The sequence below is a fragment of the Drosophila subobscura genome, chromosome O, assembly GCF_008121235.1.
Source record: "Drosophila subobscura isolate 14011-0131.10 chromosome O, UCBerk_Dsub_1.0, whole genome shotgun sequence".
NCBI classification, from domain to species: Eukaryota; Metazoa; Arthropoda; class Insecta; order Diptera; family Drosophilidae; genus Drosophila; species Drosophila subobscura.
In genome coordinates, this window is record NC_048533.1 from 15,479,022 (window position 1) to 15,506,138 (window position 27,117).

General features: G+C 46.2%; 5 protein-coding genes and 2 non-coding genes across 9 annotated transcripts; 2 read left to right on the forward strand and 5 right to left on the reverse strand.

The window, feature by feature from the left end:
* Window positions 1-562: 562 nt before the first annotated feature.
* LOC117897866 (glutamate receptor ionotropic, kainate 3) lies at window positions 563-6,358 on the reverse strand. Of its 3 annotated transcripts, XM_034806939.1 has the most exons (14): window positions 6,069-6,358; window positions 5,694-5,857; window positions 5,031-5,637; window positions 4,642-4,799; window positions 4,352-4,573; window positions 4,067-4,273; window positions 2,803-2,887; window positions 2,470-2,746; window positions 2,146-2,347; window positions 1,858-2,080; window positions 1,682-1,797; window positions 1,466-1,615; window positions 1,162-1,308; window positions 563-822 (listed from the first exon to the last, which is right to left on the reverse strand). In XM_034806939.1, exons 1-14 carry the CDS (start codon window positions 6,178-6,180, stop codon window positions 616-618), a joined length of 2,877 nt encoding a protein of 958 aa, XP_034662830.1. In that variant the 5' UTR covers window positions 6,181-6,358; the 3' UTR covers window positions 563-615. The 3 variants fall into 3 exon arrangements, with proteins under 3 accessions (XP_034662830.1, XP_034662831.1, XP_034662832.1); XM_034806940.1 differs by lacking the exon at window positions 1,162-1,308; XM_034806941.1 differs by lacking the exon at window positions 1,466-1,615 and having other exon boundaries at window positions 565-822; window positions 6,069-6,357.
* Window positions 3,262-3,801, forward strand: LOC117897867 (protein Turandot Z). Its single transcript, XM_034806942.1, has 2 exons — window positions 3,262-3,336; window positions 3,390-3,801. The coding sequence occupies exons 1-2, from the start codon at window positions 3,314-3,316 to the stop codon at window positions 3,784-3,786; spliced, it is 420 nt and encodes a 139-aa protein (XP_034662833.1). The 5' UTR covers window positions 3,262-3,313; the 3' UTR covers window positions 3,787-3,801.
* A 2,691-nt stretch (window positions 6,359-9,049) lies between the features above and the next one.
* Window positions 9,050-9,737, reverse strand: LOC117896950 (protein Turandot M-like). The gene is made up of 2 exons (XM_034805494.1): window positions 9,630-9,737; window positions 9,050-9,563 (listed from the first exon to the last, which is right to left on the reverse strand). Exons 1-2 carry the CDS (start codon window positions 9,725-9,727, stop codon window positions 9,104-9,106), a joined length of 558 nt encoding a protein of 185 aa, XP_034661385.1. The 5' UTR covers window positions 9,728-9,737; the 3' UTR covers window positions 9,050-9,103.
* A 6,526-nt stretch (window positions 9,738-16,263) lies between these two features.
* Window positions 16,264-16,662, reverse strand: LOC117897127 (protein Turandot X). The gene has a single exon (XM_034805780.1). It carries the CDS (start codon window positions 16,660-16,662, stop codon window positions 16,276-16,278), a length of 387 nt encoding a protein of 128 aa, XP_034661671.1. The 3' UTR covers window positions 16,264-16,275.
* A 2,292-nt stretch (window positions 16,663-18,954) lies between these two features.
* Window positions 18,955-21,088, forward strand: LOC117897839 (BTB/POZ domain-containing protein KCTD12). Its single transcript, XM_034806905.1, has 2 exons — window positions 18,955-19,190; window positions 19,226-21,088. Exon 2 carries the CDS (start codon window positions 19,259-19,261, stop codon window positions 19,946-19,948), a length of 690 nt encoding a protein of 229 aa, XP_034662796.1. The 5' UTR covers window positions 18,955-19,190; window positions 19,226-19,258; the 3' UTR covers window positions 19,949-21,088.
* A 4,477-nt stretch (window positions 21,089-25,565) lies between these two features.
* On the reverse strand, window positions 25,566-25,637 carry Trnat-cgu. Its single transcript has one exon. It is a non-coding gene; the product is annotated as a tRNA-Thr (tRNA).
* Window positions 25,638-25,907: 270 nt separating this feature from the next.
* Trnat-cgu lies at window positions 25,908-25,979 on the reverse strand. The gene has a single exon. It is a non-coding gene; the product is annotated as a tRNA-Thr (tRNA).
* Between the last annotated feature and the right edge of the window lie 1,138 nt (window positions 25,980-27,117).

The following is a 27,117-nucleotide window of genomic DNA, read 5'->3' on the forward strand; positions in this document are numbered from 1 at the left end:
AGCCGCAAAGTATTGTTGGGTGATTTTTAGTTAGCCAAGTATGAATATTTTTGTAGGTTTTATTAATTTGGTTTAACGTCTCAAGCTAACACAAAACTGTTATTTGTTTGCCCGCTATTAGAATTTATGGTACAAATAATTTTTACCGATAAATTAATGAATTTTCCTTTCGATCCTTTCACTCTTATATAAGTAGCTTAATTGCCATCTGATTAAAAAATTGTTTAAGCCAATAAAAGGTTAAAGATTTGAGAAATAAAAATGTATTTCAAATTAATTCTGCATTGACATCTAAAGACTTGACATGAGCTAGAAACATCTACGTGGTTTTTACACGGAAAGTATATTAACAGATTCGAAAAGCTTTGTTAACAGAGCCGAAAGCTCTTCTCTTCTGCTATTTTAACAGAGCCTGCATTTTACTTTACACGCTGCCGATTTTTACATTCATAGCATGTCGAGAAGGAGGCTTTTCTCTTCGATTTTTACCCAACTTAAAGCTTGCAAGCGAAGAAAAGAACGAACATAATTTCCCATAAACTTTAATTGGTCAGCAAAACATTAAAAAGTGAGAAATTGTTATAAATTAAGTAACGCTGACATTGACAATAAGTATTACTTCTTGGCATGATTTGGATGTTTGCCTGCTGCCTCACCCTCGGAGGGATCCTCGGGCAGCGAGTCCACGGATATGGAAGAGCCCTTTGACTTTGAGCTGGCTATCGAGCGCGAAGAGTTCTTTGGGTACTTGACCGCTTTGGTATTTCCAGAGCATTGTATAATGAAGCGAATCTCATCTAGCAGTTCGCTCTTGAAGTTCACCTGAGAAGTAGATGCAAATCGATAAAAGTTACGAGTAAAATTTCAGGCAGAATGGCAGAATTAAACCGGTTTAAGGGGCATGCAATCGGCTGAACTATCCACAAGCAAAAAGTATTAAGTTGTCAAAGGATGGAAGCTATTCAATGCAGAGATTAGAATAGTATTTTGAAGAGATGAGAGGTCAGTTGTATGGCTCCGAGTTGTCGCTGTGGGGAGCTGATGAAACATATCCATTATTCGTTATTCAGATGAAAGGCGACCTTTTCATGGCCATTTTTAGTCACGACACATACACCGTTAGGGCAGGTGTTAATATTTTTAGAGTGCCGCCCCGTTTACCTTGTTCTCTCGCGCACTCCAGTAGATGCTGACCAGGCAGTTAACCAGGCCGTAAACGCTGCCAAAGCAGCTGCCCACGAACATCACCAGATAGACGCCGCCCAAATTGGCAAAGCCCAGCGAGGAGGCATCCGAATCGGCTTCCTCCTACAGAGTGTTCAGTGCAGAATAGCGTCGAATATTGTGATAAAAATATAAGAAAATGCGTGTGTGTGTGTGTGTGCGTTGGTGTGCACTACGGGCAGGAGTGAAAACTAAACGGACTGGAAGCCAGGAATCTATTGGTACATATCCATGTCGATACCTTGTTGTCGTCGCTGCGCTCTTTCACACCGAGCATCATCTCGAGCAGGGAGACAAAGATGCCAAAGAAGGAGCCCACGCCCATCACCAGGAAGACGCCACCCAAATTGCTTATCTCCAGGGCCACGGCGCCGGCATCGTCATCCGAGTCCTGCACACACACTCACACATGGACACTGACCCACACGAGCTGGCCAAGATTGATTCAGACACTTACCGAACAGGCACCCCCGCCGCGCTTCTCCTTCCACCATTTGGTCTTCATTTTGGTCAGCAGTCCCTGCTCCTGCATCTCCAGGATGGCCTGGCTGAGAATGTCGCGATATGGCCAGTCTGTGAAAAGAATTCGATTAGAAGCAGCCCCGCTGACACCTGACAATGGGGATAAACTACTCTTCCGCATGGCTATGCCGTAGCCCTTCTCGTCCAGCAGCGCCCCCACCTGGGTCAGAGTGCAGCGTCGCTCAGTGATGTACTCGATGGTGGTGGACTCCATGAGGAAGGCATAGTTGCTGTTCTCAACCCGATCAACACCCTCCTGATTGGAGTTTGTCATGTACTGAGGATTGTCAGTCAGGAATTGGTACATCTTTTGATACGTTGGATAGTTAGATTCCTAAACAAAATAAATTAAACTCTCCTTAGACTCTTCTTTTTCTTCCTTTTCCCATTTAAACTCACTTTAAAAAAGGTAAAGGTGCTGCCGCCATTCTTGGCGCCATAGTTCACGCCGCCCTTGTTCTTCGACAAATCGTCAACATCATTAATGGGCGTCACCAGGGACTCCACGGTGAGGAAAGCTGCCAGATTGGCCGTATATGAAGACACCAAAATCAGAGTAAAGAACCACCAGGAGGCGGCCACAGCTCGAGTCGAATAAGCCCTGCCAAAAAAAGCCATTAGCTAGTTTAGGGCTTCCATGCACTCTCAAACAAATTTTCATTAAATTAACTTGAAAACTTAAATGCCAAATAAATAAATTAATTCTCGCAATCGATTACTCACTTGGGCGCCAGTTCGGAGCCCTGCTGGAGCAGAGCGCCCACCGAGAACCACAGGCAATTGGGAAAACTGAACTGATTCTCCAGCTCCGTGGGCTCCTCAATGCAGGGATACGGATTGTCCCATTCGGCCGGCGACAGGCGGCCCAGCACGAACATACTTATGGACACACCCATGTAGGCCAGACCCAGCCAGAGCCAGACCTCGCCCGAGAATGGCGACATGAAGGAGAATAACTTCGGTGGCTCCTTCATTGGCTTGCGAAACAGAATTCCGATGCCTGGAAGTGTCAATCAGTAGCAGACTTACGGCAAAAACAGTCGCCACAGCACTTACCCAGACTCATAAAGGGTATTGTGAAGTCGACGCCGCTCTCCCGCTCTGATGTCATGGTCAGGTCGGTAATGCCCATGTCAGCGCGCTAATCAAATATGAAAAATTATTTAATCTCCCCTGAACATGTGTGTGTGCACGTATGTGAGAGTATACTCGTAAATATATTATGCATTTCGCAAATGTAAATAGAAATGCATATGTAAATATTGCCGTGTGCGCTCAGTTGCACATTCTGATGGGGCAATCTGTTAATTATGCATTTTAATTTTAATTTATTTCTGCCGAAGTAAGCCCATCACAAAATTCCTCGTAATTGTGATAGGGCTGCTGTGGCTCTTCTGTGCTGACACCAGTGTCAGCAGTGTCAGCAGTGATAGTGACTGCCAATTTGTAAAAATAAACCAATAAAAATGTAGCTTCTTCTCCTGATAAGAATGCCTTTAAAAGCCCTACTACTGCAGCATCATATTTCAGTTTACTCAAACAATCCAAGAGGATAGCAGAGTGAAAAATGTCTCCTTTAATCCACCTAAGGTATGTGATTGAAAAAAGTAAATGAATATTAAACCATTGAGTGTTGCTTTCAGTTGTGTTTTCGCTCTTCTGATTTGCCTAACAGGCAGCATCAGTGCTAATCCGATAGCCGATGATCACGACCGCCTGCTCCAACTCCTGGCTAACGCAAATCCTGCAGATGATGCCGAGCTGCTGCAGAGCACCACAGATGCAATTGCTCTGTACAAGAAGTATGCTCCTTCCACACCGGACGACGATTTGGATAGGGAAGTAAGAAAATTCGAATCGGAGAACATCACGGTGGACGGTGTGCCTATTCAAGGTGGATTTTGGTCATCTATAAGGAGTGCGGCCGATAAAGTACCCCAAGAAGTCAAGGATCAGGCCAAGGAACTTGCTAAACAGTCTGCCAAAGCGCTCTTCAACAAATTGACCGACTATCTTAAAGCAAAAATTTCATCAAAATAAAGTGTCTGCTAAGGCCAGAGACAAACTCAAATTTTAGTGCCCAATTATTATGCTGGAAAAAATAATTTAGGGGCCATAAATAGTGAAACAATTACAAAAGCCATATCTATAATGGCATAATGATAATAATAATGATGATGGCAGCGTTTATGGCCATTCAATGTAAATCAATAATAACCAGACAAGCTCTGGCCAGGGTTTAGCTCGATAAATGGCCCCAACGGGTTGCAATTAGATTTATGTCTACGCATCCACGCTCCTATGTCCACACACAACTCACATTGTCGATTATCTCCCGCAGCATGCCATTCCATTCACCGGTTTTGGGGTCCAGGCCGCCGTATTTGTTGTCCGGCTGCAGGCGGAAAGTGTAGCTGAAGCCCAGCTTCTTGGATAGTTCATCGATGAGCTCGATGCCAAAGCCCTCGAACTGATCGTTGCCCTCCAGCTTCTCGGAGGTCTCCTTCAGCATGCCATAGGGTTCGCTCTGTGCCAAAGAAAGCCAAAAGCCAAAAGCCATCAGGTCAGCGTGTGCCCGAGAAGCCCTTCTCAAACCCACACTCACGATGGCCGTGACAACGATGAAACTTTTGTTCACCAGCGAACGCATATCCGGCTCTAAGGAGAGTGCCGGAGCCGGGCGATTTGCCTGGAAGCCATCCTCGCCACTCCACAGCCCAATTTTCTGCATGCCCGATACTGCCAGCTCGATGACCTCCAGCTGGAAATCCGTGCGCAGTCCCTCGTAGTCAAAGTGAATGGGACCCGTGAGGCCGTTCAGCGTTAGCTGCGGGAAGAGACCAAGAGACTGGCATGAGTTATTCCGATTTGACCCACACCCGGCGAGTGTCTCACCGACTTCATGTAGTTGACGAGTGTGTAGCCCTTATCCCAGGCGCTGTCATCGCCACAGCTCAGGGGCACGGGACGGAAGTTCACATGCTTGTAGGTCTCGGCCAGCAGTTGGACGCCATCGTAGACCAGGGCCATGCTGTTGGTCAGAGGGCACGACACTGCGCAGTGTCAGATAGGAGAGAGAGTAGAGGGAGGAGAGAGGCGAGAAAGAGTCATAAAGGATAACGTCATTTATCATTTTAGTCCCCAGTCGCAGCAGGAGGGGCCATGGGGCCATGCAATTCAATTATTTAAATTCACTCATGCGAATAGATTTCAGATTTGCATAAATTGTCGCGAGTCCAGGGAGCTCTGTGAGTTCTGTGTGCAGAGCTGTGCAGGTGATTTACCGTTTTGGAAGGGCTCCTCGCTCTCGTACAGGGCCTTGGCGACATCCTGCACCTGCTCGTTGTCGGGCGAGACGAGGCGCAGCCCCGTGATATTGGTGCCGGCATGCTGAAAGGGCTCCAGGTCCATGGTGTGCCAGTCCAGATTACCAATCATATAGCGATAGTCGCTGGTCACCAGACCCACCTGCTGTGCCTGCTTGAAGAACTCGGGCAGCGTGCCCATCGACCCCACCACCACGAGCGAGTAATCGTCCGCGTTGCGTATACGCCGCAGGACGTTCCGGTAGTTCCCATTAAGATCCAGCTCGTAGCGGCGCACCGTTATGGTGGGCCCGGCCGTGCCGTACATCTGCAGCAGCTCCTTCACGGTGGCCAGATACTCGCCCGACTCGTACACAATCGTGAAGCTCTCCCAGCCCAAGGCCATCACCATGTCCTTGAGGGCCACGCTCAGCGTTGCCGGATGTGGGTGCAGGTTGATGGTCGGCAGCTGGGCATCAAAGTCCGAGCGGGTGTCCAGGAACGGCAGCTCCTTGGCATCGCAGATGCTCATGGCATGACGGGCAGCCAAATTGGTGGTGGGTCCAAAGACGGCCACAAGATTTTGCTTTATGAACGAAAAGGAAGTTCTAATAGGGTTTGGAACAGTTTTTGAGGACTCACCCTAAGCATTCGGCATAGCTTCTTGGATGTTTCAAAGGAGTTGCCCGGCTCAATAGCCACGGCCACGCCATGCAGCTGCATCTCCTCATTCTCCTCGTTCGCTCTGCTAATAGCTAGATGGAAGATTTTCTCTAGGTCGGGTTCGGTGTTCTCATAGATGAGACCTGCAAATGAACGCACAATGAGAGAGAGTGCCAGCATTTTTCGCTCTTTGTTTTGCTAGCCGAGTTCTGTTTATATTTTTGTTGGTCTTTGCCAATTCGCCACCAATGGCCAATGGCATGCGGCATAAAAATACATGCCACAGAATGTGCGGCACATTTGCATGCCACACAGCACTGCGATTTGCAGCTTATATAATGAGCATGCACCCACCAACATTTGTCCGCTCTGACCGGCAGTCCTGCACGAACAACAGCAAAAGCTGAAGCAAACACAATGCGGAGATGCGGTATCCTGCTCCTGACCCCCACATCCTATTTGGCATATGTTTTTCGCACTATTAATTGCAATCAAAAATGCATAAATATTTTGTGCACTTTATTCGGCAATGAATTCCGCACTTATTTGGTGTTAATTGCGCGATTGTTTAACGTTTTTCTTGGCCCGCACTAAATTTACATATTTTCTGCAGTCTGCCTGTCGTCTGCCGCGATTGGTAAATGGGAGTGGGACTGAGAATTGCCAAGCAATTTGCTGCTGCTCTTTCTGGGTCGTGTTCTTCTGCTAACAGCTGATGCATGCGATGAATTCGCCTCGAATATTTATAGCCTGCGAGTCGCGTGGGGTTTGCTTCATCAATGAAAATGTTCTCGCGCACAACAAGTTTCCCGCCGTTTCACGAGTGCGCTGTTCAAGTGCTCAAGTTTCCATAATTGAATCACACACGTACGTTTACTTCATTGAACAACTTTTGCGCCGTATTAATTAGACGAACTTCAGCTTTTTAGCGCCAATTAAAGGAGGATGCCCCATCGTAGTTCCGCAAGGGAAGTCCGACGGTGCATAAAGTGCAGATGCTTGAAAATAAATCCGCCAGATAAATGGAACGTGCACAGCATACGTTGTGCATCGCACAATTGTACGGCCAATGGGTCAGGATCAGGGGAAAGTAGCTGCACTGGGTTGGGGGGAATGGGTGTTTAAGAAAACAACGATAAATACACCGAAAAAGAAAACAAAAATAGCCAACAGAGAGCAGTGAGTGGGGGAGCACGAAGGAAAGAGATTGAAAACAGCTTTCTACGAAATTTGTTTCGGCTCCCATGGCCATGGGTGTGCAACAAGCGTCGATAAGTGCAGCCAGAGCGCCGAAAGGGAACCAGCAGTGGAGTGGAAAGAAAAGTGAATGGATGCTGGGAGGGGTGTGCCCGAGTGTCTGCCCCACAATGGATGGTAAACAAATTCATTGCATTTTTGCATTGGGTGTTTCTGGTTGTACAACACTTTGTCAGGGCCGTGCAATTGCAGCCGAATGTTGCTGCTGCTGCTGCTGTATGCTGCCTCTATGGCTCTTGCCCCACTCTTTGATTTTGAAGGTCCAACAAGATTTATGGGGCAGGCTTTGAATAATCCATTTAGAGCATGTAAAGCCCTGGTAGAGCGCGAACATCTCTTATTTTTAATAATGATGGTAAGGCAAAATGTGAAAAATGTGAAAAATTGCTGCAGCCAGGCGACTCTTATAGACACACGCGCAAGCATGCTGCCGGAAGGTTTTTATGTTTCCACTTTCGGGCATGTCCTTCACACACACACACACACACACACAATGGCCTTCAAGTGTTAGTGAGCGGGAGGGAGTGTTGGCTAGTAGCAAACTGTTGCTGTCAGGCGTAAAACAAATCAACGTCAAAGGCAAGCAAGCCAGCACCCGGACCTGACTCTATTCCGTGATGCATCTGTATCTTCACCTGCTCCCAGCACGCTTCTCGCCCGAAGCTTCTGCAGTGGACGATGTGCTGTGATGAATGGGTTAGGGTATTCCATGGACGACACACATACTGTCGGCCAGCCTCCTGTGGTGTTAAATTGCCCAGCAGCTAGCTTGGTGCTCTTCTTTGCATTTACATAACGCCATGCCAGGCGTCAATGTATGTATCTTGGGAATACGCACGCTGGCGCTCTCAGCATGCCTGAGCGTGCATTTTCTACTAGGCAAATAGCTGACATTATGCACACGCATACCACCACGAACACCCAACACGAACATGAACAAGAGCACCAAAACAAATATCCACATAAGCAGCAGCAGTTGCATGCAGCATTTGCATTTGCATAAGTACTTGGTTTAGGGTCCTTAAGCCGCCGCCGCCGCCGCCAGCTGCACGCAATTAGCAGTGGCAGAAGCCATTTGTAAATCCATTTGTGGCACGCACGCAGATGCCGGCAGCTATCAAACATTTTGCCAATCAATAGTCCAAGATCCCTTTTACAGGTCAACGATGAAACGTGAATTTTATATATAGTTTCTAGAACTGTTAGCAAAATTCTACGCTGACCATTTATATTTATTCATAAACATTTTATTTTTCCCGTTTTTATTCCAAGAACTCAAGTTCTGAGAAAATTAATCTGAGCTTGGTGCCACTGTAGCAGTCAGAGCCACATTTAATTGACATTTCGGTATCAGCACAAACAAATGTATTTCCTTTCTCAGAACTCATGCTTAAATCGTGCTAATTTGGCACGCTCTGGCGGCTATTGATTAAGAATAATAATTCATTTAATTGCTCATTCCTGGAATCGAAACCTTATCATGTGATTCTGATTTTCCCAATCTCGGGTTGCTGTTGGTCAATCTAGACTACCTCAACCTATGCACACATTTGATAAGACAATGAAATCAAAGTTCATTGGCTCTATTAAGTCAAGATTTCCTCAAACAAATTTGCGATTAATTCATGATGTTGATTTTATGAATCTTTCAGCATCAAATACTTATCAGATGGTGGCTTAAAAGATTATTAAAATAAGCTTTTGTGGTTGATTGAGAGAAGATTAATAGTTGCCGCAGGCAGTGAAACCAAATTGACTGTAAAATGGGTTTACTCCCAGATAACTTCAAATAATCTGGCATAAAAACACATCTATGGACGCACTTAATAGGATTCAGGCATCGAAATAGCTGCTTCACGTCGTTGGAAAATCGGATCAATATCACAATACCCTCTACAATGGCATACAACCGACTAAAAAGATTAAGGATAGTATCAGAATTCTGTGGTATATATTAAATAATAATTATTCAAATAATATATTCTCTAGATTCTGCATCCTGCACAAACCACTCCCAGGACCAGTTCCTAAAGCCTAAAGTGGAAGCTTGATTCATCAAATGATAACATCGTTGTCTTTAAATGAATGCTCAATATATATTTATATAGTTTCAGAAAAATAAGCTCAGCAGATTACATCGATTTAGTCCTGAACATGTAACTGGCCACGAGGAAAACTAAGCCGAAAATGGCAACCTCTTTGTTGATTTCCAGTCCCTTTGAAGACGATCTGGCATGTTCGACTGCCACGCCCACTGCTTGAATTGCTCCCTCTACCAGGACATGCCTCAGAACAGAGGCTTTCCAGCCACCGTTAGCTGGAACTCCATCGATGAGCACTTCAGCACTATTTATGCGTTTGTGCTTCGCCAAGAGCTCAGCAGCGCGCTGCCTTTCATCTTCGGGCAGATGAATATCATCAGAATGCTCCTCGTAGAACTTGGCAAGACTGTCCAGATTGCTCTCCTTTGTGGCTTTGTCCACCGCAGGATTGTTGTAGATGTCAATCAAGCGACGTGCTTCGATCGAGAACTCGCCATCGTCTTGAGCGCACCCAAATGACACCAGGCACAGAAGGACTGCCATCAGGGAACTAAGAGAGAAACATTTAATAAAATGAAGTGTATTTTGTTGTTGTTCCGCTGCGAGTTTTACTTACACTAGACGGATTGAGTTGGCCATTGTTTTGTATGGTTGTTGAGTAGTTGTCGAGCTCACGCTGAAAACTGAATTAATATTTTCATGCAGGCCGCACATCAATTTATATTGGCTGGCTCTGTCAATTCTTATCTCTTAAAAACATTCGGTTGCATTATGCGATAATTGATGTAATGTATTTATTTTTCTTTTTTGCAAAGTGAGATTTCTTGCGATTTCTAGGAAAGAATGCTTAATCTGTAATCTCTTGGGTTTCCAGGAAAGAAAACTTTACCCCGTAATCTAGGATTAAGCTGATCATGCACTTTAGTAACTAACAATGCACCAAGCTCGTATGTATACATAGTACATATGTATGTACATATGTACATGTGCGAATACCTTACGCTCTGATTTCAAATTTTTCATCTCGCTTATACTCCGAATAAACCATATTTTTGGACTGCACTCTGCACCCAGAAGCTCATGGTACATATGTACATACATATGTATGTACATTCATTCATATGTACATATTTACATTCGTTTTGTCTTAAAGCGAAAAACTTCAGTGTTTTAAAACTGAATTGTGCCAAAACCTTATACCGTATATAGTTTACATACGAACGATGTACGGGGAGCGCTATTCTGCGTTCGAAAAGTATTGACAAAATATTTGGAAATGCTTAAAAATTGGTATTCATATTCATCTACATAGTTTGTAACCAACAAAAATATGTATAAATAGCAGCCTACAAGCAAATATCTTCCAAAGGCTAGTTCTGGTTTCGAAAGCTACAAAAACACTTATTTTAAATGATTTAAAAACCCAAAAAACTCCCAAACATTTAAGCAGAGACAAAAACTTATTTATTAGAAGCATTAATAAAGGATTAACGATTGCATACCAAAGGAAAACATTTCAATGCCTACATAATGAGCTCAAAAGAGAATTAAATTCGATTATTTGCATTATTTCTTTATTTTTTCATGAACAAATTGATTAATAAACGTTTTATGGAATACAATTTTTAATAAGGTTGAACTATTTCACATTTCAAGAGACGTCATTAGGTTAGGTTAGGTTGAGGCGGCTGTCGGGGATTGTCAGAGACCCGACACACTTAGGCCGGTTTCGGCCCATTGTGATACCGCATGTTTCGCTCCCTTCTCTCCCGTGAGACCCTATTTTATCCATTATCCCATCCGGATGCCCTTATGAAGCCTGCGATCCGTCTGGGACTTATTGTAGACATGTCCGAAATGTCATTTAGAAAAGGAGAGCCCAAGTATTGGAGTCTCCTTCTACTGAGAGCCGGGCAGGAGCAGAAAAGGTGTTCCACAGTCTCCTCCTCGTCCTCATCTCTACAGCTTCGACAGAAATCGTTATAAGGGGCTCCCAGCCTGTTTGCATGTGTGCCTATTAGCCAGTGTCCCGTAAGGGAGCGTATGACTGAGCTGCACCTACTCCTACTGAGTTTGCAGAGCTCATCGGTGCGCTTCCTATTTATGTTAGGCCATGTTTGCCGAGTTATGCGACATAGTGGCACAGTTTGCCATCTGTCATTTGTAAGTTTCTTAAAATGTTCTTTTTATTCTGAGCTTGCAGGTGGCCATTGGCATACGAATATCCTCCTTATCATTGAGAAGGGGGATTGTTGTTCCAGCTCTGGCCAGCTCATCTGCTATACAGTTGCCTTCAATGTCCTGGTGGCCCGGGACCCATATTAGGCTGATGACGAACTGATAAGCCATCTCGTGAAGAGATTTGCGACAGTTCGCAACTGTGGCCGAGCTTGTCGTTATCGCATTCAATGATTTGATTGCAGCTTGGCTATCACTGTAGATGTTTATGTAAGTCGCTTCAGGGGTTAGTTCCTGAAGACAGCTCAGAGCTTCCTTGATCGCTATGACCTCCGCTTGGAAGACACTGCAGTGATCCGGGAGCCTGAAGGAGTAGCTTATATTCAGCAGTTCGGAGTATATTCCTCCTCCGACCTTGTTGTCAAGCTTTGAGCCATCAGTAAAAATTTGAATGGCTTCCTTTGGACCAGGCGGTCCCTCAAGCCAGTCGTTTCTGTGAGGGATGATTGTCTCAAAGGGGTATCTGTATACTCCCTCGGAACGCAGTAGTCCGTTTTGCAGGGACGATGTTGTTTCCATTTAGGATGGATGCATGGCCGGTGCGATGTGACACCCATTGGTCGGAGTCTCTGAGACGGATTGCTGCCATTTCTGCCTGCTCCTTACCTGCAAGGTCAGGGCTCTGCAGGCAAAGTATAGCATTTAGCGCATCCGTTGGCGTTGTGCTCAGAGCTCCACTGATGCTTAAGGCTGCAGTTCGCTGCACCTTGCTTAGTTGTTTTGTGATGGTCCCCTTCGATAGGGCAGTCCACCACACTATGACTCCGTAGAGCAGTATTGGTCTAACTATTGCTAGGTAGATCCATTGGACTATTCTTGGGTTCATGCCCCATTTTAGCCCAATGGCCTTCTTGCAAGTGTAGAGGGCTATCGTAGCCTTCTTCACTCTGTCTTTGATGCTTAGGTTCCAGCTGAGCTTTTTATCAATTACCAACCCTAAGTAACTGGCACTGTCGCTGAAGGAGAGCCTGCATCCGTTTAGTATTGGGGGGTTGAGGGGCGGGATTTTGTATTTGTTTGTAAACAACACAAGTTCCGTTTTAGAGGGATTAATTCCCAGTCCACGCGACTTTGTCCATTCTGACAATCGTGCGAGCTTTGCGGTCATTAGTTCGCAGAGTGTTTGAGGGAATTTTCCCGAGAAGATAATGGCAACGTCGTCCGCGTATGCTACCACCTTGCAGCCCTCCCCTTCCAAGTCACACAAGATCTTATTGACGGCTATGTTCCATAGAAGGGGAGACAGGACACCGCCTTGCGGGGTGCCTCTGTTGACATACCTTGACTGAGTGGACGATCCCATTGTTGATGTCACTGTCCTGCATGTGAGCAATTGATCTATGAGCATCACCAAGTGACGATCCACCCCCAGGTCAGTCAGTGCCTCTGTGATGGCTCCCGGTATGACGTTGTTAAAAGCTCCCTCAATGTCTAGGAAAGCGATTAGGGGAGTATTCTTTGACGTGAAGAGATTTCTCTACCGCCGAGATTACTTCATGGAGTGCCGTTTCCGTGGATTTCCCTTTTCGGTAGGCATGTTGAGCGCCTGACAGCCACTGAGGTTTAATGGTTTTCCTCAGCTGCAGCCCGACTAGTCTTTCAAAGGTTTTAAGAAGGAAGGACGATAGACTTATTGGTCTGAAGTCTTTTGGGGTTGTGTGAGAGGGTTTTCCTGCCTTGGGTATAAAGACTATTTTAGCCTTTAGCCAAGCGCGGGGATTTTTTCCCACTGTCAGTATCTTCCTGAAGATACTTTGCAGCCAGTTGATGGCCACGTCCCCGGCTTTTTGTAGCTGAGCCGGAATGACTTGGTCCGGGCCAGGCGATTTGTAGGATTTAAAGCTGTTTACTGCCCAGCTTATATTCCGTTTTGTGAGGATGTGCCCCATCGAGGTTTCCGGGCCTTCACTTGGGGTGTCTGCCGGCTCGATGGTCGTACACCCAGGAAAGTGAGTTTCGAGAAGAATGTGTAGGGAGTCCTCGCTAGAGTTTGTCCACGTACCATCAGTTCTCTTGAGATATCCCACCGAGGGGGATGTTTTTGACAGGACCTTGCGTAGCCTTGCGGCTTCTGACGTGTCCTCAATTTTCGAGCAAAATTTATGCCAAGAGGCCCTTTTGCTCTCCTTGTTTCTTTTTTGTATAGGGTTAGCTTACTTTTGTAATTTTCCCAGTGCGCTACCTCGCTGCTGCTTTTGGCTCTGTTAAAGAGAGTCCTGCAGTCTTTTCGGAGGGTATCTATATGTTTCGACCACCAGGGGGGTTTCTTTTTCCCTCTTGGTTTGGTCGAGGGGCAAGCTGCCATGAAGGCCTTATTGCAAGCTTCCGTGAAATTGTCCACAAGACGATTAAGATCGTCTTGTGTATCCGGGCATTTTGGGGCTAGGGGAGTAATTCCTCCATTTTTTGCGCTATACGTATCCCAGTTGGTTTTTCTTGGGTTTACATAGCTAGTGGGTATGGTGCTTTCGAGCGATAGGGTTGTCTCGATGTACCTGTGGTCGGAGAAGGAGTGGTCCTCTAGGACTCTCCAACTTTTTATAGTGTCTAACAGTTTGTGAGATAACAGAGTGAGGTCAATAACCTCTTGGCGGTTTTTATAATGAAAGTGGGGTCATTACCCCGATTTCCAATAAATAGGTTGGAGTTAAGGATGAAGCTAAAAAAAAGTGACTCACCCCTTACATTTGTATCCGAGCTCCCCCATTGGGTGTGGTGAGCGTTGGCATCGCAGCCTATTAGTAGGCTTGTGTCCGACCTCTCGCTATCGCTGACAATCTTGCGAACGAGGTCACTGGGAGGATCGCTTTCCTCATGAGCCATGTAGGACGACACCAGGTTCAGGCGTGTCCCTTGTAGCTCTAGGCTGGCCGCCGTGTTGTCGCCGTTGCTAAAGTTGTGGAGCAGAAAGATATTTAAGTGCTTTCTTGCTAATATGCAGGTTCTTATTTTACCTTCCGTTTGGGCTACAATTAGGTTGTAGTCCTTTGTCGCTAATCCACAGACCCTGCCTCCTACCACCCAGGGCTCTTGGATTAGGACTATGTCTCCTCCGCTCGCGACTAAGCGGAGTATAAGAGCAGCGGATGCTGCTTTACAGTGGTGGAGATTTATCTGCAGAAGCCTCAGAGACTTCATTAGAAACATTCTCCACCACTGTTATATCGGCGTCTGAGTCGTCGAGGATGTCGTCCCGACACATCGCCTCAAAATCGAGCAGCAGCTCCGTCTCCGAGGAGTAGCTCTCTAGGGCCGGCTCCGGCTCCGGGTCTACTTCCGGTGCCTCGATCTCCGAGGCAACGTCCTGCTCAACTGGTTTGTTGGCAGAACGCGCCTCGGCCGCTGCATCCGACTTGTAGACCTTCATGGTCACCGAGCTGAACCCGAAGTTGAGTTCTCCCCTGGCTGCCTCGATCGGGGCTAGCGATTCCTTGTTCAGGATCACTACCGCCTGGTTTGTGGGGGCCCTTTGATGCCTCCACTTTAGCCACCTTCCAGTCTGAGGTTGGCAGTGTGGGGTTGCATCTCTGCAACATCGTTAGGATCCGCTCGGGCTCCTTGAAAGTGGCCGGTACCCATATACGGGCTCTGGGCCTACTTGGCACCTCGCTCCAGTCTACAGCGACGAGCTTCGCCCCTGCGTAGACCTCACCGATTTGCGCCACCGCAGCTTTGTATAGCTTCACGGAGCGCTCATCCTCGCAGGCTACCACTTTTATATTTCCCTGGAACCATCCCATGTCCTTGCAGACTGGGGTGGCCCGGGATCCTTCTCTAGAAGCTCGAAGCAGCGGTCGGCCAGTGCCGCTTCCACCCACTTCCATTGGCTTCTGGGTATTTTTCCCTCCGCGCTGCCTTTATCGAGAACGCCTATCAGCGTCCTCTCCTTGGCAATCTGCGCGAAGGATACGTTAGGTAGAATCCTGGATCGCTTCGCGGCAGGTCCGGGCGTCTCTTGAGAGCGTTGCCTCTTCTGTTGTGCGGCCACCTTCTGTGGCTCCACACTGAAGTTGGGCAACACCGTCGAGGCCCATTCTACTTTTTCAGCCAGTCTGCTGTCGGACTGACTTCTTGGCTGGCGTTCTGCCGACGGAGTATGTGCCCAGCACTTCTCTTTTCGGCATAGCTATACTTTTTGGCTTGGACGCTGGTAGATGGCAAGTCCTCACCCGCCGCTTCACCGGAAGGTTGGGTAGCCGCAATATTGCTTAGCTGCCCTACCATGGTATCAGTTTTGGGTGTTGACTTTCCACCCATCCCAGGTTTGGGATGGGATCCACCCGGATTCGTACCCGCGTCTTTTGCCGTGCAGGTCTTTTCTGCGTCTGAGCGGATCGGGCCAGGCCTTTGGGCCGCTGCCTTCTCCCGCTTGGGATTTCTCCCTGCAGGCATTTGGGGAGTGCCTCTCTCGTTTTTGTTTTTGTTGTTGTCAATATTTGATAATTTTTCCATAAAATTCCCACGAGCTGCAGAGAAGGGGAACGGTCCACCCCGGCAGAGCTCTGCGTTACCCGGGTAAGGCATAATTAGAACAGGGGGCTGCCAAATCCCTGAGCTCTCCGTTCACGACTGGGCTAGTGTTTATACCGGGCCCCCAGCCAGGCTGACTCTTGGCACGGGTCGAGTGACACCTTAGTCCGGCCCGGTGTGGGGTGAGTGTTGGGGCTAGGATGTGGGTAGGTGTTGTGTAGGGATGGGATTGTGTGAGCTACTTAATGAGAGGCGGCACCACAAGCGCATCGTCAGTGTTGCTGCGTCGCGAACACCCGCTGGCTGTCCGGGACTGCTTATTTCGGTACTCTCCCTCAGAGCCAACTTAGTTGATGCTCTTTAGGATGCCCGCCTATTCACAGCTGACCTACCCACTGGGGTAGGCCGTTCGCTATCCGCAACCTGCGACCCGTCCGGTGGCCTCAGCTAGGCCCCCTCTGAGCCACCTCAAAGCCCAATAGGATCATCGGAAAGAGACGTCATTAAACGTGTACAAATATTTGAAAATATATATTTTGTAATTGGCTGTGGGCTCAAATTGATTTAGGCGTCGTTGTATCTTGTGTGATGAGCCTATAGATGAGCTTGGCTATCAAGTTGCCAACCGTTGTGGACAGAAGGGAACCAACCCAACCTCCTTGAGCTGGAACTCCATCCACCAACTTCGAATTGGACTCAGTGTATTTGCCAATGAACTCATCGAATTGTCGTCTATCCTCATCGGGCAGCTGGATGCGATCCGAGTGGTGCGTATAAAAGTCGATTAGTGTTGGAATGTTCCTTTCCTTAGTAGCGGCATCTACTGCAGGATTATTATATATTTCGAGTATCCTGATCTTTTCGGCCTCGTATCGAGCATCGTGCTGCTGCGCCTTGGCGGAGCACACCAGACACACGATCAGGAACAGCGGAACCCTCATTGCTAGACTGAATCGCTGTTTAAAGTCACGATTCAATTTATAGCTGCTAATGGATGAGATTAACTATCTCTTAGTTTAATCATTTATTGGTTTGTAATCTGTCAGATGAAGCAGTGGCAGTCCGCTGCACCGCCAACTGATAATTGTAAATGACTCATTAAATCAATTGCAATTTTGATCAAATATGTTGCAGCTTAGCAGCATGGGATGTCTCTGGTCTCTGGGTGGGGAGCTGATTGCTGATTTGATTTGATTTGTTTTGGCATTCTGGTATTCTGGGCCATGCCAATTTTGACAAGCGCCAGGTCGATTTGCCATTTGCTGCCAATGCGCACAAATCAATTCAGTCAAATCAAATGCACAATTTGCACTGGGAGCCATGATTGACAAATGTAAACCTTGAATGGTGCTAAGAGTTTATTTTAGGGATTTCCATATGTACTCTGGCTGCATGCCCTTGGAAAGTGGGTGGGTTGGGGGTGGCTAAAGCAAAGAATAAAATTGACTTTCACCCATCTCAAGTGGAAGTCTCGCTTTAAGACTTCTTTGGCTCGTGCAACCCTTTTGGAAATTCAAACAAACAAACCCAAAAATAGCATGCAAACGGCTTTCGGTGAGCGAAGGGCGCGACAATTTGACGCGTTGTCAAAACAAAGTGCTCCTGTACACACACACACACTGCAGGGACACAGTTGCTGCTAAATGTATGTGTACAGGCTGCCAGACAAAATCAATTTGAACCGCGGCAGCCAGCCAGACAAACAAGGAGTCAGCACAGCACAGGGGAGCACCCACAAGAGAGCAAAGCAATCACAATCTGAGCACCCTCCATTCCTCTCTTTACCTCAGAGACACACACACACACGCACATACAGATGCAGGCAACGCGTAATGGCGCGTAAAGTGTTGCGCCATCTTAGTGCGTGCCAAAAACCACAAACCTCATGGCCGCGACAGTCGCTTGGACGGGCGTAGGCAGGGCAGGGCAGGCGTCTGATAAGGAAGCGCATTAGGCAGCGAGTGAAAGAGAGGGAATGACAGAGAGAGCGAGAGAGAGACCACATCAGGAACCGGAAATGAGTCGAGCAAGCGGTCGAGATGGGCAAACAAGTACAGACATGCGGCAGGGCACCGCAAAAGGGGTTTGGGTGAGTTGAACGCACTTGCTGCCAGGCCCGACTCTCTTTTCATTGCAATTAGCAATGGGCTCGCGTGTATTGGAGTGTATCTCCCACTCTCTGCCACTTCAAGGGGATAACAGGCCTGTCAGAGAGAGAGAGAGAGAGTGGGAGAGAGAGAGCGTAGGCTAACGAGCTGCGTATGAGACTGAGCCAGGAATTCGCTGTGCCTCTTGTTGTTGATTCAACTTGCAACGAGACTTACGCACAAAGTTGCCTGCCTGCCTATGAACAGGGCTCATGAAATGTTAACAGCAAACAGGTGAGCTGCCAGGCAGTCTGGCCTCAACTGCAGGAAACGAGGCCCTTGGTGGCCCATTTGGCACGAGGCCAAAACTAGCCCAGGCAGCCCAACCAGTTGCATTGTCGGAGGCACTGCGCGATGGGGTGCTGTGGTGCTGTGGTGCTGGGCTGCCTGCTGTGGCATGTTAATGTCAGTGTCACGGTGTCAAATTGTCAGCGCCTGTTGCCACTGTGACCCTGCTGCTGCCGCCACGACCCAAAATAAGAGAAACAGAATAGTTGGCATGCCGAGCCATGAACTACGAGCATGTGTGTGTGCGTGCGACGCCTTAAAGTATGCCACACACAAAAATTAGTTATGGCAGGGACGTGCACTTTGCTCGGGTGAAAATCCTCAAAAAATGAACACACTCTACGTACTCGGAATTCTAATGTTCTGGCAGTGGGATGCCCTCAAAGGGCATCTCCAAGCATCTCCAGCCAGCAGGAAAGTCAACATGCTACCAGCTAAGACAGAGACACTGAATCGGCGGAAGGTAATCCGGCATATTGGCCATTAAGCATACGCCCTGCGGACCCACGTAAACCCTCATCAAATTAATAACATTTGAGCGGGTGGGCAACCCTTCCCACGCATATGCCACAAATATCCGTGCACATTTTTTAAATTTAACCACTTGTTAAACAATAATATCCAATATCAAAACAAACGCAGCGAGTGCGCAGGCCAGAAGCGAGAGAGAGAGAGAGAACAGTGCTCCCTCTCTCGCTCTCTCTTTGAGATGTTTCCACAATGCATACACACAAATGTACACCAACACCAACGGGCGAGTGAAAAGTGGCAGAGGCCGCACAGCACAGAAGTTTGGCCAGGAGCAGGTCCATCCCACAGTTCGACACGAGAGCTGAGCGAGTGCGGACGCGTGCAGCGGCTAGCAAGCGAAATAAAACACATTGTGAGAGGGCTGTAAACAGTGCTGTAAACAAAACAAAAACTGTGTGAACTTGAGAGAATTGTGGGTGGAGTGTACGTGCCTGCCATATGCGTGTTTGGTGGCTGCGCGAAGGTGCCACAGATTAATTAGCAATTAACGCTCACCCACTGCAATAAGCGACGGCCGACAACCGACAACCGACGGCCGACAACCGACGACCGACACTCCACAGGCCGCAGCATGTCCGAAATGATTGAACTAAATGTTGGCGGTGTCAGCTACACGACCACGCTGTCCACGCTGCTGCAGGACAAGTCCTCGCTGCTGCACGAGCTCTTCAGCGGCGAGGGGCGCGAATCGCTAGCCAAGGACAGCAAGGGCCGCTACTTCCTCGACCGCGACGGCGTCCTCTTCCGCTACATCCTGGACTATCTGCGCGATAAGGCGCTGAATCTGCCAGAGGGCTTCCGCGAAAGGCAGCGCCTGCAGCGGGAGGCGGAGCACTTCAAGCTCACCGCCATGCTGGACTGTATACGCGGGGAGCGGGACGCGCGTCCGCCCGGCTGCATCACCATTGGGTATCGGGGCAGCTTTCAGTTCGGCAAGGACGGCCTGGCAGATGTCAAGTTCCGCAAGCTGTCCCGCATCCTGGTCTGCGGCCGCGTGGCCCAGTGCCGCGAGATCTTCGGCGACACGCTAAACGAGTCACGGGATCCCGACCATGGCGGACCCGACCGCTACACCTCGCGCTTCTTCCTGAAGCATTGCTTCATCGAGCAGGCCTTTGACAATCTGCACGATCATGGATATCGTTTGGCCGGCAGCTGCGGCTCGGGGACGGCTGGCTCGGCCGCGGAGCCCAAGCCGGGCGTGGACACGGAGGAGAACCGCTGGAACCACTACAATGAGTTTGTCTTCATCCGGGATTAAGGCCATCAGCCGACTATGCCCCTTACGTTAAGCCCACAGCCCCACAGCCCCCACCCAAGCAGCTGTCTCTATCCTTCAGTGTTTCGTTATGTCCTGGATTCTGCTGAGGCCCACAGGCAACGACGTAACAACAAGAACAACCAACAGCTGACATCGACAGCGGCAGCGACAGCGACATCGACATCCTGTCGTCCGTGCGACCTTGTACTGCCTGCCTCGTCAGTCTTACGCTTTAATGAGACATCCATTATGCGCATAGGAGATCATAAATTGGACAGCAACGAACAGTTGGTGAGCAGAGCAAAGCCAAGGAGAATCCAAAGGTTTGAGTTTCAACCCACCTCTCGATATACTTACTATACAAATGGGAACATTTCAAATGTACAATTGAACAAACACAATCCACAACACCCACCCCTAAGCCTAGACAATTATTTAGAAAAACTTAAGCTCGAAGATCTGCGTTTTGTTTCCTTTATCTTCCCTCCTTCGATTTGCCTGCTAATTAAATGCGAGCTTCACTCCTAATGTCCGGGGGGAGCGGCAGAGACCCATCAAATTTGATATGTTGAGCTGCTGCGCATAAATATCGCTGATGAATGAAGACGAATTTGGATTTACGAGCAGACAACAAAGTGAAAATGAATTGGCAGCGGCAGAGAGCAGAGAGCGGGCAGTAGACACGCAGCAGCAAATCGAACATTTTATTAGCCCCAAAATCCGTTAATGCATTGCAGAATAAACAAAACGAGTGGAATACATAAAACAGAATCGAAGAATGGAAGTGAAATGAGATAAGAAACAGAGAACGAGCCACAGACAGTAGACCATAAAGTAGGGAATATTCGAATAAATGGTCATTTAGTTACTTAAACAAACAAACTCAAGCCACACTGAACAACAATTTGAACAATACGGGTTACTCTCTCTGAAACTAACGAAATATTGTAGAAACAGAAGACACAAAACAAACAACAAAACTCAAGCTCCAGTACCGCGGGGCATACAATGGTAACAGAAAAATGGTAAATTTAAAGTTTTATTAGCCTAATAAATGTCGAAACTTGGAAAAACAACATAAATACTATAGATATCTGTATACATAGCGGCATAGGATAAAGGCAAAAAACATCTGGCGCCCGAATATGAAGGCCCATGCAGAAAGCCAAACCCCCAATACATAAAACTCAAACGCAAATCGATATTAGAAGCATATTTATAATACAAATATCTTACAAGGGCTGTCACAGGACAGACTCTTAGGCAACAAAAAGCTATCCAAAGTGTTTCCGATTTCCGGAATGCTACGAATAAATCAACCAAAAATGTGGACATATTTAGATGGATGACAGCCACAGAGAACGACCAGTAGCATAGAGCTCTACTGTTTACTTACTTTCTGGTTAAACGAAACTCATTTTTGTTCCTGGAACTAAAACTCTGACAACGAGAAGTATTAAATGTCAGGCAAAGGCAATTACAAGGGTGTGATTGTCATATGAGATGCTTTTGAAACACCACCACCACTTCGATTTATTGGTGAGTTGTAATGAGAGATGCCAAAAACAAATGGACACGAAGTACTTCCAAAAACCGATGGGAATACAACACATTTTACCCAAATAACATTTGCTGAACGTTAGAGAGCCCCTCTTCATTATTGATTTTCAGCACTTTGAGAGCGACTTCAACAGACTCATTGAAATACATATATTTCAGCACTTTCCCCCTCTTTGGTTTGTTGTTGATCTCATTTCCATCTGCTCCAATATTTGTTAAGTGATGCGCCCGGCGGTGAACTCCAATGAAAACAGCAGGGCGCATCGAATAAAATTGAAGCACACACAAAATAAATACGCGAGCAAATTGTATAAAAATACGCGGATAAATTGTTTAAAAATCGAATTGCATATGTACATATGTACGTACAATGTAATCGTAAACAATAACTTGGCTATGTGCATGAGCAAACTATCGAGCTGCATTATACATACATACACTGATGACGAGGCTCACACAGATATTATGAATCAATATACACATACATATATACATACATATATATCTATACATATACCTAATTATATATTAAAACAATTGTCGATATTGAAAGTATCTTATAAATGTTTAGTATTATATGTAATTGAATCCAAGTCGAGAACATGAGATGGGACGGAAATGTACGCGTATTGTATTATTAATTGAATTAAAAACTAAAACTAAAGCTAATTTAAACTAAACTAAACCGAATGTAAAATGTATTTAGAAAAGCGCAAAGAGTAAAACTGCTAAAATAGCCTATCAAGTGCGACTAAGCAACACACATACATATGTACATATGTATGTACAAGTATGAACATATGTATGTATGTAAGAAGGTATAACTTGCAACAGGCGAAAACCAACAATAAATTAAAGAAAACAAAGAAAACGTAGGATTATTTTATGTATCGCATGTGGTTTGGGCTACTGGGAAGTGAACCCCGTAAACTTATTTTCCTTTCTCTGACATTGTGGCATAAATCGCACAACTCTCTGACATTGACGGCGGGTAAATAAAATATATAGACTTACGACAGCTCATTAAAATTTACGAGCAAACAAATAAAATAATACACAAAAACACAATAATGTAAACAAAATCATAAAGGAATCAAATATACATTTGAAATAAACACAGCGAAAAGTCGGCAAACAATGGCAAACAAAAGTTTTTGCGGCCAACAAGGCAAACAAACATCGGTCTCAAAACGTTGGCAGGGGAACAAAGCCGAGTTTATAAATAGCTAAAAGTCAAAGAGATGAATGGAGGAGACCATTAAAGAGGCAGCAACAATTCCGCATTTGTTTAAATTCAAAGCAGGCAACAGTCATTTCTGCGAGGCGGTAGAGCTGCTGTCAGAGGTCCTGCACAGTCAGCGGCAAGGGAAGGGCAAAGGGAAAGGCAAGACAGAGAAATGTTGAAATTAAAAGGGAAAATGCTTTCTTGCTGTTTTTTGTAATTTTCTTTATTTTGTGTTTGTGCGTGTTGAAGTGCGCTCCAGAGCCAGAAAGGTATACATACCAATAAAGGAATCAGGCAAAGGGAAAACGAAAGCGAAAGCAGAAAAAAGGCCTGGCGAAAGTTGGCGCCAATGGGAAATGCACTGCCTTAATGGAGCCCACCCACACAGGCACACAGGGCGAACACAGCGCGCCGTTCGCCATCTGCATACTAAGCAACAAGCAAAATATTCTTTGGCGTGAGCGAGGGGGAACGAGACAGTGATAGAGAGTTGTCGGATATTGACTGTACGGACGTAAGATGTACACAATATGCAAAGTGTGGGTTCCGGATAAGGTAAGTCAGTAAGAATCCACTCCACAGCACACACTCCACATCCATTCAGTTCCAGGAAGACCGAATTTTGGTATCTGCTGTGCGCATATAAATTGCAGAGCAAATACTTGGCTTGGCTTGCTCAAGCTTCCCCACCCAGCCTACCAATTCCACTCATGCTCCCACGAGGCACCAATCTACTTTAACCATGAACAGACGATGTGATCCCCGCTACTAAGGATACGGATAATGGAAAACCCCTTTCGATTTGTTACACATAACTTACAGATCGGAACATCTATTTTGAAGTATTCCTCCTACTGTTACATACTTTTCCGTGAACACATCATACCCTTGTGAGTTACACATACAAAGTGTTTCGGGTCGGGGCCATCCTGGGTGTGTGCTGCGAGCTTCTGACAGCAGGGAAATGAAATGATGCCTTTTTGTCTCTTACGGTAAATTACCTTGATTTGATTTCGCCATAGCGAAGTTGGCCCCGTCTGATTAACATTTCCTCTCTGTGCGCCGCCCAGTCGTCGTCATCATCATTTGCAGCAACAAAAGTGCCTCGAAAAGCGCCCGCACCCGTCACTGGCACTGGCACCAGCACCCTGTCAGTTTCAATTAGTTTCAACTGGATGAGAAGAGCGGCCCTCAACTGAGTCGATGCACACGGGTTGGGCGCCATCAAATAAAAAGGCGCAAGGCGTTCCCACCGAACTTGTCGCCTGCGTGCCTTATTAATTCATAAATTTCGCATAGGTCGTGGCAGGATGCTTTAAATTTATGTCATTTCATTTAGTGGCGACGCATCGAAGAATGCCAACACTTGGAGCTCGTGTGGTTACCCAGTTCCGTCGTTTTGTCTTCCACGTCGGTCCTTTTGAAATGTGTGGCATGCTTTACCGGGGCACAATTAACACATCAATTTCCATGGCTGAGGCAGGCAGGCAGGCGCTTAGCGTGCTTGAGCATTTAATTAAGAGCCCAGCCGGTTGTGGAGTGGTCACAATCATGGCATGAGCTATGGCATGATCTGAGCACCAACCTGTCTTTAATCTTCTGTTAAGGGATTGCCTTGCTCTGTCGCCCAGAGTAGTATTTATGTTAAAATACACCCAATCGTTTGGCAATAACTGTTTGGTATTGGGCTTGGTATTAGACAAGATAAGTTACGTTGAAGCATAAATACTTTTAGTACAAAAAAAAACAATCATCTGGCAAGTTCGAGGACTTATCATTTTGTTGACAACCAAACATAATAAAAAATATTTTAAATGCTTTTCCAAGAAACAAAATGAAGTCCATTTTTTCCAAGAAGCAACTTAAGGTCAAAATAGTTCAATAAAATTGTTATATCCCTTCAAAAGACGAGAAGTTTGGTTAAACGTTTCATTGTTGTGTCCAGGTCCAATTTTGAACGACAAATGGGGGTAATCTTTACGCACTTCAGGTTGTCAGGCATCGGTAAGTCCTTGGAAGCAGCGTACGAGTTTCTGCTTTTTCGCGACCCCATAATCATCAATGGATGTACAAATGTATACTCATTATCAGGCAGTGGGGTTATCTAGAGGCATTGACAGTAGATTCCATGGTCAATCTTTGATTGGGTAAGATACTGGTTTCCATCTTCGCAATTTGCTTAAATTTATTGTTATTTCCGCTCTTTATGGCGCCACAAGCATTTGCTCCAATTTCCCACCAAAACAAACAGGAACCGCACACACAGAAGTGTCGGGTCATATGTACATAAGTACGTCTGTACATATTGTATGTAGTATGTGGTATGTACATAATCATTGCACGTTCTCCATATGCTCACACCCACACAAATGCAAAGACATAATGACCGCATCATTCACCATACAGAGCCCCGAAACCCTATTTACAACTCGTATTTGCCGTTAGTTTTAAAGGCCCAAACGTGCGCAACGCCCTGCCCTTCCCTGCCCTGCACTGCGTGTGCGAGTGGGCAGTCATAAAATAACAGTTGGGGCCAGCCCAGAAGAGGGCTCAAGAAGTAGTTAGGTATGCCCTTGACGCAATGTGCTTTCCTGCGGCCCAAATGGCAAGCTTATTACTAACCCACTCAACCCTTAATCAACCCCCCATACATAGGCTTCAGAAATACTAAATTATGGGAGGGTTCTTGAGGACCAGCAATAGAAAACAAACTACATCTGAGTGTTCTCAAAGGCAGTAATGAAAAATGTACATAATAGTTAACCCTCATATTTAAATAATATTTAAAAGAAAAAGAAAAAAAGAAGTGAAACTAGTTAAAGTTGTCCAGCTTGCCTCCTGTGAGGGTTGAACTCACGGCCTTTGGTTTACGAGACCAACGCTCTACCACTGAGCTAAAGAGGCACTGCGAAGAGCGGCGCCAAATGCCTTATATCACCCACCCCGCTCTGCGCTACGAGTAAATTCAGAGAGAAAGAGGGAGCACGAGAGAGATTCTTATCACACAGATCGTGACTTATCGTATGAGCTGCATGAGAAAATGTAAGGAAATGTATTAAAATGTGTTTCGGGAAAATTTAGAAAAACATATGAGAAGAATTTAAAACTTCAACGGTGGAAATAAAGAGTGAAAAAGATAACAAAAAAAAAAAGATTTTCATTTACATAGAAACCTGCCTCCTGTGAGGGTTGAACTCACGGCCTTTGGTTTACGAGACCAACGCTCTACCACTGAGCTAAAGAGGCTTCGATGTAGCGGTTGCCAAACGGCGCATACGAGACAGCGCTCAGCAAATAGTGCACAAAGAGAGTGGCGCGGCAGAGCAAGAGAGCGCTGCGTCACAGAGGCATGCGCAGTGAAAATTCTTAAATATTGAAAATCATTTTTCGAGATTATTAAGTAACAATTCTAAGTTTAGGCATAAGAAATGCATCAGCAAAGTGTTTCAAATACACCATTGTTTTATTGGTAGTACATTTAGATAAGATAATGGCACTGCTTTTATCTGGACCCTGTAGATGTTTCTGATTAGAGTAAACACACAACTATTAGCTAATAGAGCACTAAAATTTCATAATTGCAGTATGCATTAGACAGTTAATATGCGGCCATCCATCATGATGACAAAACAGAATTTGATGCTGCAATTTGTTGCCAGTGTGTCGCTTAGCGTTGACCAAGACGCATGAACAGGAACATCACTCATTGTCACAAACACACAACCACAAACAGTCGGAGCTTACATTATGTGAGTGCCACAAAGCGGAAATGCTTTGCGGCAGCTCCAAATGAAAGCATTTCCCTTTGCCAGGCAGTGCAAAAAAGTGCCCAAAAGATGAATTCAAATTTGCCCACTGCCAGCCAGCCAGTGGGTTTTCCTTCGCATAACACGAGTACATGCCATTTCCAGTTTCCCGGCCTTGGCTTTGTTTCAACTTGAGCCACCAATGACAAATACACTTGTCACACAACACAATTGCGGTGAATGATAGTCACCCACTGAATTCCCTGAATGTGGACAAATATTGTACGAGAGGCAGCCAACGAGCTACCCAACAGATGTCTGCGATATGTGAGTGACAATTCTATTAGTTGCAAATTGAACTGGCCCGGCCGAAACCAAGCAAGAGCCAGCCAACAACATGACATGGAAGGCCAATCCAAGTGGCGGAGGGGCACGCAAACGAGCCATTAACACCCGCCATAACTGGGGCTATAAACAAGAGCTCCTGTGACGCAATCCCAAAATAACTATGTTCGGTTTATACAGCGATGAGATTGTGATGTCACCGCGTTATGTTGTTCTTCCTCAATGGCAACAGCTGATCTAATCGAACCGAATGCTCATGTCAAAAGGTTTATATGAGATTATCCATCTTTCTA

Coding starts and splice junctions, on each gene's coding strand:
- LOC117897867 (XM_034806942.1), top strand. CDS start 3,314: ATGTCTCCTTTAATCCACCTAAG. Junction 3,337..3,389: donor TCTCCTTTAATCCACCTAAG/GTATGTGATTGA, acceptor TGTTGCTTTCAG/TTGTGTTTTCGCTCTTCTGA.
- LOC117897866 (XM_034806939.1), bottom strand. CDS start 6,180: ATGCCAAATAGGATGTGGGGGTCAGGAGCAGGATACCGCATCTCCGCA. Junction 1,798..1,857: donor CGGCATAGCCATGCGGAAGA/GTAGTTTATCCC, acceptor TTCTTTTCACAG/ACTGGCCATATCGCGACATT. Junction 823..1,161: donor GGAGTGCGCGAGAGAACAAG/GTAAACGGGGCG, acceptor TCTACTTCTCAG/GTGAACTTCAAGAGCGAACT.
- LOC117896950 (XM_034805494.1), bottom strand. CDS start 9,727: ATGTGCGGCCTGCATGAAAATATTAATTCAGTTTTCAGCGTGAGCTCG. Junction 9,564..9,629: donor GCCAACTCAATCCGTCTAGT/GTAAGTAAAACT, acceptor TTTCTCTCTTAG/TTCCCTGATGGCAGTCCTTC.
- LOC117897127 (XM_034805780.1), bottom strand. CDS start 16,662: ATGAGGGTTCCGCTGTTCCTGATCGTGTGTCTGGTGTGCTCCGCCAAG.
- LOC117897839 (XM_034806905.1), top strand. CDS start 19,259: ATGTCCGAAATGATTGAACTAAATGTTGGCGGTGTCAGCTACACGACC.